We start from the raw sequence: 10,742 nt of genomic DNA, 5'->3' as shown, positions 1-10,742 counted from the left end.
CAGTGGAGAATATGTAAAATCCTCACTGTATAATAATGAACCAAAGTGATGTGACCACAAGCAGCCCTATCTAACCATATTATCCAATCATAGCAGTCTACTGAAATAACTATACATTTCATGTTGAATAATGATAGCTCTGAGAGCGTTCCCTTTAACAAAATGTATTAGATGTGAATGCAGGAGGGAATTGGGGTAACAAAAAAGAACACATGCTTGATGGGCTCAGACTCCTGGGGTTGAAATGATATGGCCTACACCTTGTCTTCAACTGTATCCAGTTACTCTGATCAACCTTCTGAACTATCCCCCTCTCACTTTCCTCCTCGCAGAGCCCCGGCCAGACGATACCAACCAATTCCTCTCGAAGCCAAGGGGGACTCTGCTGCAGTCTGTTGGCAAAACCTTCCCGTTAGACACGTGTTTCATGCCAAATAGAGCTTGAATCAGAGTCAGCCCTCTTTTTGTATTACCTGTTAGGCTGTGATGAGATGTATCCCATCACATGTAGTGTCCTTGATGCCCAGGGCTGTGCTCCCCTTCCCTCGGTGTGCCAGTCAGGAGAGAAGCCTGAACAAAGCCATGAGAGAAGAGCTGCTGGGAGAGTGAAAGAACTGATACTCTCACTGACTGTCGCCTGGACGACCAGGCACAGGAGGGAGGGAAGAGTGAGAGAAAGGGAGAAAACAACAAAACATAATTGTCATGGTGGCCAAGACTCATTGAGCAACATAAAGATCTTGTATCAGAGAGGCTGCACAACGGTGCAGGCGCTCTCCCTCGTGGAGCTAGAACACTGAACATTAAACAGAGATCAAACAGAGAACGTGGAGCTAGAACACTGAACATTAAACAGAGAACAACAGAGCGAATCAAGTGAACATCTGGAGAACAAGTTTGAAATGAAATTGTTCAGCACAGGTTTGCATCCTCAGAGTACTCCGTAGGGCTGCACATTCCGTCAGTTCATACCTCTACTCATCAAGCTCAGGTAAGATTCTCAGGCTTTGCTGTACACTGCAGTAAATGGAGCTCTCAGGTGGATTGAAAAGTTTCAGAGACCTTGGCTTGCTGTAATGGGATGGTTTTATTTTTTTATCTGTCGTCAAACTTCGCATGGCTCTGTAAATCTCCAGGCAATCACTCTTCTTCTGCAATCACCCACCATCTCCCCCAGGTGTAGCAGCAGTAGTGAGATTTCAGATTTGGGTTTATGGTACTTGCATGTGTTGAGGGAGTCATCCGTGTTTGCAAATATCAAACAAATCACTATCATTACAGTAGGCACAAATGGAGCATGAGTGTGAGATCTTTACACTTGAACTATGCTGAACCTTTATATCCTAGGGATCTGTGAAGAATAGAGGCATCACCCTCAGTGATTCCCCTTTAGTTATATACTCAGTGCTCATACATAAGCAATGTCTGTCTTCTCAAATCAAATCAAATCAAATGTTTTTATATAGCCCTTCGTATATCAGCTGAAATCTCAAAGTGCTGTACAGAAACCCAGCCTAAAACCCCAAACAGCAAGCAATGCATGTGAAAGAGGCACGGTGGCTAGGAAAAACTCCCTAGGAAAAACTCCCTAGAAAGGCCAAAAACCTAGGAAGAAACCTAGAGAGGAACCAGGCTATGAGGGGTGGCCAGTCCTCTTCTGGCTGTGCCGGGTGGATATTATAACAGAACATGGTCAAGATGTTAAAATGTTCATAAATGACCAGCATGGTCAAATAATAATAATCATTGTAGTTGTCGAGGGTGCAACAAGCACGTCCGGTGAACAGGTCAGGGTTCCGTAGCCGCAGGCAGAACAGTTGAAACTGGAGCAGCAGCATGGCCAGGTGGACTGGGGACAGCAAGGAGTCATCATGCCAGGTAGTCCCGAGGCATGGTCCTAGGGCTCAGGTCCTCCGAGAGAAAGAAAGAAAGAGAGAAAGAGAGAATTAGAGAGAGCATATTTAAATTCACACAGGACACCGGATAAGACAAGAGAATACTCCAGATGAAACAGACTGACCCTAGCCCCCCGGCACATAAACTACTGCAGCATAAATACTGGAGGCTGAGACAGGAGGGATCAGAAGACACTGTGGCCCCATCCGATGATACCCTCGGACAGGGCCAAACAGGCATGCTGGGCTGAGATTAATGTTAAATGATGTTGCATTGTCTGTGAATTTAAACCATGCTGAATCTGTGGGGCAGGAGAAAACTGAAATCCATATTAGATTCATCCTTTCCCAAATGGGGAAGGGGAGGAAGGAGAGCAGACCAGAGCATAACCTTTCTTACCGACAACAGCTAAAAATAGTATGTATGTATCCTCCTTACCCCCACCTTTCAAGACACTTGTGCAAACACACAGGCATACACACACGCATCGGCACATCCCCAGAAAGCAAGAAATAAAAGCCTTATGTGCCTGTTAGTGAGGGTGTGTTGGATGGCATGCTGGGAGTGTTTAGAGTGCCACATCAGATCCACAGGAGACTAACACTCAGCATAGACAGTACAGTACCAAGAAAACCACACACTGCCACACAACAGCAGTAGTCACCAACTGGCATTCAACCCTGGGCATTGGTGCTTCACATTCCAAAGTCAACCCAAAAAGCTAGCATTTGGTCTGGGAGGACGGTTATATCTTCAGTTCTCTAGAAGGTTATTCACATAAGGACATTAATTCACCTTTCACTGCATTTTATTTAATAGTTGTATCAGGGTAATTGAGATGTCACAGCATTGTAAATGTACAAAATGATCAACCTCATCCAATGAATTTGTCTTTGCTGTGGAAAATCTGCAGTTGAAAATAACCTATAAATTCAGCTGGGCAGCGTCTCTACAATATGGGTCTAAAAATAAATGACAGACTAGAATGACAAAGTTCCAGAATCATGCTGATTTGAAACTTTTCAGAATGCTTTTGTTATTTTATTTTTATTCCCCCACCCGCACAGCCTAAATTGACTTCCTCTGCTCTCAAGCATTAAAGAAACATTTAAAAGTTGAATGATTCTGGCAGCTTGTAAACACATTTCTCATTCTCGCTTCAGCCCTTGGAGTGTTATCCTGCAGTTGAGGCTTCTCTCATAAAGATATTGTATGGCTGGAAAAGCGGCGCGGCTGAATTCATCAACCGGGGAAAAAGATGTGTCAGAGACCGATTACTCCAGGAGGCATGGCAGTAATCTGCCTGGTGGTGGAGGGAGCCAGGGATGCTCTACTGTACATCTATGTTATGTCTGTGTAACGGTGTTCTCAGCAAACGACCATTAACATGAAATACACAGCTCTGCTTTAATAGCACAGAGTCTGCATAACTGAAGAGTAGTGTGAGGGGCCAGCATGGTGTTTCACCACAACTGATCAGTAATTCCAGGCATGTGGAAACAAACATGGCAGGTATGGAAATGTACAGAGCTAGCTGATTTTAAACTGCCTTGAATATTAAACTGCACTAAGCTGCCTTTCATACAGGACATCATCATTTGTTGGTGTTGTAAGGTGTTCCATTTCCCCTCTTTTTCTTCCTCTCCTTTCCCCTCTTTTTCTCCCTCTCCCCTCTCAACGGACTGATCCTGTGTCTAATGAATGTGTCCTCTGCAGACCCAGATGTTCTCCCAGTGCAGACAGATGTTGAACTGCTCTGTTCTCTCAGTGAGGGTGTCCATCTCTGCCCTGAACAATGGCATGGCACGGGGTGGACTCATTGTCATGGTGATCTCCTTGAATAGACTGTATTCGTGACTATGTGCAGGTGCAGCTGCAAATGTGTACAGATACCTAGCTACTACGGCTGATAACAAATCATAATGCCTATTTTCGTTCTTGATCAATGGCCATAGGTTTACCAACCAAATTAACAATCGATTCAAATACACTTATCTTATCGGAAACGTAAATATTCAAGACCCAGACTGAAGAGCGATATGGAAATGATGCACCCACTCTTTTGGCATCCCGCCGCACCTAGATGACCCTGGAGCTCTATTCTAAAGATGGTAGATGACTTACCAATTTGTCGTTAGCACGATTATTGCCACTTGAATACCAAGTTACTGCAGTATCCTGTGTTTGCAGTGGAGTGAAAAAAGGAAGGAACAATAGCTTAACACTATCAGAAGCTGTCTATCACCAGGGATAAAACCCCTCATATTCCACCTCTCTCTAACATTCCACACGTCTCTCCACTCTCCATAATTAGACAAGTGAGAGTATTTCATTTGCTGAAGATCAGCCAAACCCAAGTCGACTGTTGATATGGACAAAGACGCCACTGAGCACTCTAGGGGAAATATTGTTTTTTGCACACACTGAAGGAATGAGTGAGAGGCATGAAATTACAGCCAATACTCTCTAAGCCCCCAGCCTTAGTGTTCAGCATATTAAACTGGCAGACCGGTACACTGCTTTGGGCCCTTGAGACAAGGTCCATCTTCTTCCTAAATTCTCCCCTTGACATTTCTGTCAGCTGAATAAGAACCCTGTGTGTCTTGGCTATTGAGGGACAGATTTAATGGCTGTGCTCTTGCTGGCTGTGTACTGCAGAATACCCTGCACCACTATTATGACTGCTCTGTAAATTACCTATAGTTTGTCTGTTTTTCTGCCCAAGGACAGGAGAGGATTTACATTCGGAGAGTGTAATGAAGTACTGTGAGTGTTTGTGACAGGTGCTCCAGCCATGGACTTGGAAGATGAGCTATTGTTATTCCAGAGCAGCTGGGATGCTGAGAAAGAAGAGGAGGAGGAGGAGGAGGGTGGGGAGTCAGATACACAGATTAATGGGAGGACCAGCACCATTGGAGGCAATGGGGTGTGGGGAGCGGTGGGCTGGGTCTACACACAGCCCTGGGTGAGTGGTGTTGTCCTGGGAGTTGGAGTTTTTCTCCTCTGTGCCCTCTCTGCCTACATGTTCCTATACTGCCCCCCATTGGACATAGACCTTTCCTACAGTGCTTTTGAGGTTCACAGCCACTGCTCCGCTGAGCGGTTTGATGCACTCACCATTGCCATAAAGACTCAGTTGGGGTCCTGGGACAGACGCAGGCGTGACGTGGACCCCTATGACTCCACCGCTCTACAGGAGCTGCTGTTGAACATGCTGGGTAGGCAGGGAGATGGAACATCCAACAGGACATCACATGGAGGGCTGAACTCGGAATCTCTGAAAAAAAACTTGTTCAAAAGAGTAGGTATGGAACAGAGAGGAGATGCCCTGAGTCAGCAAGAGACGGAGAGACTAGGGGTGGTAAAGTAGAGGTAAGAGAGGAGGATAAAAATACAACAAATTTAGGAAAATCTGAGAGTCGTGAGACAATAGAAGGAGAAAGCGACAGGGACAGTGAGAGATCTCAGACTAGGATGCGCAGGTTTGCTCCCAACTACTTATACCTGCAGAGCCAGGCCATGTGGAGGATGGAGTTGGTGTTTGTAGCTCAGGGTGGGGGGGACAACAATATCTTCACCCCAGAGCGTCTCCGCACCATCCACCACATAGAGCGCCTGCTCATGCAGCATCCCCAGTTCCAACAGTTCTGTTGGAAGCCTCTGGAGGTCCTGAGAGACCTGCCCCTGGGCCCCTCCTACTGCTCCCCTCCAAGCTCCCTCCTCTCCTACCTCTTTCCCAGTGAACGGGGAGGCAGGATCTACTACGATGGCATGGGACCCAACCTGGCTGACATCCATGGTGAGCCTGATGTTTATAAAACTGGGCAACTTCTGTACGAACAGTTGCTGCTCTGCATGATTTAGTAGGGAGCTCTTCTGCTTAAGGGAGATCAAGCAGAACATTAAAGGGAGCAGGCAGTGATTGTACCACTTTGATCTTCACTTGTTTCTACTCACAGGTGCTCTGAGTCTAGCGATCACCCACCCACAGTTCTACTGGCATGTGGATGAGAGTCTGGCCCCTGACCGGCTCTCCTCTCTCCTGCACATTGAGATCCAATTTGGAGCTCCGCTGCCCTCTTACTGCTCCCTCCAGGACCGGCCTGAGGAGCAGAGAAGCCGCTTCAGGAACTTTGTGGTTCAGTACGCTGACATCCTGGCTCAGCAGTCCACCAGGTGGGTTATGGCTTATGGGGCCCTCTGCCAATGCTGATGATACGCTGTGTGCTGTGTAAGCTTTAAAAGAACCACATTCTAAAAGACATAAAGAGCCATAAGATGAACTGATGCTGTTTTTAATTTCTCACAAGACTTTGACTCTCCAGACCAATTGTAATTAAGCACAATCAAAGAGTCCCTCCTTTCATGACACCCACATACTATTTTTTAATTATCTTGTATCTGTCTCCTTATCTCTGGATATGTGGGATGCTAGCCATGTGAAGGTGTTGTATGGGGGCACAGAGCTGTTTGATAACGAGGTGAGACAGTCCTTCTACAGAGACATGTTGCTGGCGCTGATCAGTGGAGGCTGCATCACTCTGCTGGTCTATTTCCTCACCTCCTTCTCAAGTAAGTTCCCATGCACTCTCCCACCTGCATTAGATATAACATGCATGTTATTGCAACATTTCCTATAGGTCATATGCTGTTATACATGGTATCTGATAAGCTAGCCTCAGTATAGTATTCTTATTATTTTGATACCACATGCATGAGGTCTCGCAGTCAGTCACTTTGGTGTGTCTCTACAGTGTTCCTGACATTCTTTGGGCTCACTAGCATTGGTCTTTGGGGTGAGATACCTGGGCATCCTCAATGGGGTTGCAGCCTTGTGCTGCTGCCTCCTGCGGCCGGACACTCATGCCCCGTTACGGTTTCATCCAGACACCAACCTCCAGACTCTACTGGGACTGAGGAACAACCTCAGTGCCCAGGGCATATCCTGCCACATGTGCTCTGGTGAGGCGTCGCCATCAATCTGTGTGATGGAACCCAGATGGGTGTAAAGTAAACTGATTCCACTACTTTAAAGCCCAATGAAACTCCCCAGTCCTGCAACTGTCTGGCTGTAAATGTCTTTAAGCAACATTTCAATTCATTTTAGACTGGGATATTAATTTACAGTCGACTCTTGGTAAGAGCTGACTCCATTGCATTATTATTCTTGCTATGGGTATTTGCATGCTCCAGTTCAGTGCTCACATTTACAATACTCCCAGGACATTGCATATAGCAGGATAATAAGCTCTGCCAATAATTTAGCATTGAATCGAAATGTCCCCTGCAGGTCTGTTCATGGAGAAACCTCCTCTTCTGCACAGCCCTACCCATACTACCCCCTCCGTGGCTTGGTTTCACGCCCAGCAACATACCAAAAGCACTTCAAACTCAACTCTACAGAGCCCAATCACACCAAGCCCAATCACACCAAGCACTTCCTCCATCACAACAGGTACTGGATAGTATGTTAACATATCAAAATAGGATCCACATGAATATATCCCTGGCAATGTTCTGTCAATATTTAAATGTGTGCTTCTATTAATCTACTGCGTATACTACTACTGTATCTTTTCATGACAGGGCCTCTGCTGACCGTGTATGTCTCTAAGCTGGGTGTAGGCACTTCTATCACTCTGTACCGCTTCTCTCTGAATACTCGTATGCCCTCGCCTTGGAAAAGCCTCAGTCCTAGGAATGGAGAAGTTCCATCTTTTCAGGTTAGATGACCCCAAAATAAAAATGCGGTATTACTGGGTTATGATCGAATATCTAACTTCTGATAATCAGCTTCATCATATAACTTCTGGTGTCTCTAAACAGGCTTACATTGAACCTCACAGCAACTTCAGCACCCACATGACTGTGTGTGTGTCCCACCCCAGCCCTCGCTGGATGATCACTTCCCAGTCATATGACCCACGCCACGGCTGGAGGTCAGAGTTCAGCTTCTATGTGGCATCGGCTGAGCAGCAGCACAGCAGGTAAAAGGATTGACGAGGAACAGATGGAGGAATAGAGAACAGTCAAGCTGTTTGTGGTCAAACTGTTAACACAGCTGTCCTTGTGCCTCCTAGGAGGCTGTATTTTGCCCAGCACAAACTTAGTCCTCATCCAAGCCGAGTGTGTGCAGAACCACCTGGTTGTGTGATCAGCTACGGGCCTGACGGACCCACACGGGGCTACTTCTACACACTGCTCCCCACAGGTAAGAGAGGGAGAACATCTGGAGCCAGAAGACATCAGGGAACTGCATGAATACTGAAATAAGAGTCTACTATGAATTGTTGCTTATGAATGTGATGGAGTGACCTTTTTCCTAATTTGTACCTTGTTTCAAAGATTCCACCTCAACGAAAAGGTCCAGGACCTCCGGTTTTAACCCCTGTAGTGGAGGTAGCTGTGGCCAGCAAGCAGTCCGTCCTCTGGTTGACACTGGTGCCATGGTGTTTGTGGTGTTTGGAATACTGGGAGTCAACCGCAGCCAACGCACAGACAACCACGTCATTGGGGACATGGTGAGGGGCCAACTGCGAGACAATAAAGATATGAAGGTGTAATTTAATAATCAATACTGTTTTACTTGTATTCATTTGCTTTAAAATTCTCTCCAAAGGGCAGTGTGATATTGGATCCAAACTTTGATATCTTCCAAGAGATTGGTCATCTCTGCCAAATCTGTAAAGTCATCAGTGCTAATAAACAGCTTGTGAAGCCAGGACGAGCCCAATGTCTACCCTCCGGTACAAACTGCACAGGCACAGTCTAACCCATATAACAGCACACATACACAAACCACGTTTGATATGAGTTACATGTATTCTCTCTCTCCCTCTCTTTAGGCAACAAGCTTTCTTCTATCCTGCCCTTACTCCACCCAGACTGCCACTCCCTCCCTGAGCCCAAACTGTTGCCAGGCCAGCTGTCCCATGGGGCCGTGGGGACACACGGTGGCAGAGTGCGCTGGCTCTCCATGGCCTTTGAGTCTGTGAGTGCTAGCCACTGTTGTCCTTGGTGTATACTACCACCTCTAATGTAGTGATATAGCCCTGATCTGAGCCCATGTATTTTTCATCTGTCTGTTCCTAAGACCACCTACAAGGGGAAATCCTCTTTCCAGACTCGCTCAGACTTCCTCCAATGGGAGACCTTCCTACAAGAGCAGCTCTCAGCTCTACGGAGAGGTTTCCAGACCTGTGAGCACTGGAATCCGGAGGACAGCTAATAAATATATGTAAAAGATGATTATTTCAGTCCTTCTGGGAATGTAACTTTCCTGTGCTGACTGACTCCATCCTGGGTTTTATGTAGGTGTGGAGAGCGCCCTCTGCAGTCTGCTTCTGTCCCTGGCCATATGTGTGGCAGCTGTGTCTGTTTTCACTACCCATACGCTTCTGCTGCTGCCAATACTGCTCACCATTATGGGTAAGACACTGCTGATCAAGCCTTTATTTTTATCAGGATGGCCCACTGTGAATAGACTGCGGAGAAAGGTCTCCAATAATTAGATACAATGCAGTATTGATGTGTCATTGGGTATAATGTAAGAGGCAGTCATTAACTGTTGTAATGTACATACTGTATGTTCTGTGGTTTTAGCCGTGGGAGGATTAGGGGGTCATCTGTCTGTCAGTATGTGACTGTGATCTCTTGACCATATGCAGGGGTCATCTGTCTGGTGGTGGCCATCATGAACTGGCTGGGCTGGGAGTTGGGGGCCATGGAGGCCATCTCTCTGTCCATCCTAGTGGGCTCCTCAGTGGAGGGCTACCTGCTGGCTGGGGAGACCTTACCATCCACACCAGAACACACTATGGTACGTACAACACAATCTGATATGCATCTATTATTGGCACATGAGGAATTTAATTTACATATTATATATTCTACTGTTAGAGAGCCAAACTTGGTAAATGAAGGATTTGCCTTGAGTATATTCTGTTTACTTAAAAGTCACTCTGTGATGAATGCCACCGGGTTTAATGGAATACGGGGGCGGCAGGGTAGCCTAGTGGTTAGAGTGTTGGGCTAGTAACCGAAAGGTTGCAAGTTTGAATCCCCGAGCTGACAAGGTACAAATCTGTCGTTCTGCCCCTGAACAAGGCAGTTAACCCACTGTTCCTAGGCCGTCATTGAAAATAAGAATTTGTTCTTAACTGACTTGCCTAGTTAAAAAAAGGATAAAATAAATAAAATATGGCTGAGGGTTAAATCTGTCAGCTAAATCTGTTTGTATTCTCAGGATCTGTCAGCTAAAAGGCAGAGACAGACCCTAGACGCAGTGAACCACGTAGGAGTTGCCATAGTGTCCAGTGCTGTACCCACAGTCATTTCAACCATCCTTCTCTTCTTCTGTGTCATTGTGCCTTTTGCTAAATTTGGTCAGATCGTGGCCATAAACACAGTAGTGTCCATTTTGTTCACCCTGACAGTGACAGCAGCCATGTTAGCCACCATGGGCCCTGCCAACTTCCACAGGCCTCCCGGTGCCGTGCTGAAGGCCAGCCTGGCAGTACTGGGCACCACAGCCTTTGGCGTTGCCCTGTGCTGGGCAACTAGGACCAGTCCCTGGCACACAGTAGTCACCATGTGACCACAAAAACTCAACCACTACTGTTACCTCTGTAAGCAGAACTAAGAGGCTTTGTCTAAACCTCAGTTTAGTATTGTTCTATACATGCAGCTAGAAGGTTTCAGATAAGTAAAAGCATCTTGTTGAAGTAGACCATTGTTGATGTGGATAAAGTTGAATCATTTTTTTACCAGAAGAACAGAATGTGGTCTCTTGAGAATAAATAGTCTGCAGAATAGGCTTTGGTTTCTGTGGATGCAGCCAACTGCCC

At 46.3% G+C, this 10,742-nt stretch overlaps 1 protein-coding gene across 1 annotated transcript; it reads left to right on the top strand.

Annotated features, from left to right (window-relative positions):
• Positions 1-4,864: 4,864 nt before the first annotated feature.
• On the top strand, positions 4,865-10,516 carry LOC115164060 (protein dispatched homolog 3-like). Its single transcript, XM_029716179.1, is given in 16 exon segments — positions 4,865-5,695; positions 5,856-6,072; positions 6,332-6,468; positions 6,651-6,692; positions 6,784-6,858; positions 7,175-7,351; positions 7,483-7,619; positions 7,723-7,883; positions 7,977-8,107; positions 8,242-8,417; positions 8,516-8,642; positions 8,742-8,887; positions 8,990-9,139; positions 9,204-9,324; positions 9,564-9,715; positions 10,142-10,516. Coding segments are annotated over 16 exon segments (2,625 nt in total). The 5' UTR covers positions 4,865-5,370; the 3' UTR covers positions 10,493-10,516.
• The last annotated feature ends 226 nt before the right edge of the window (positions 10,517-10,742 follow it).

The sequence above is a fragment of the Salmo trutta genome, chromosome 27, assembly GCF_901001165.1.
Source record: "Salmo trutta chromosome 27, fSalTru1.1, whole genome shotgun sequence".
Lineage (NCBI taxonomy): Eukaryota > Metazoa > Chordata > Actinopteri > Salmoniformes > Salmonidae > Salmo > Salmo trutta.
This window is presented reverse-complemented; position numbering and strand designations above follow the sequence as displayed.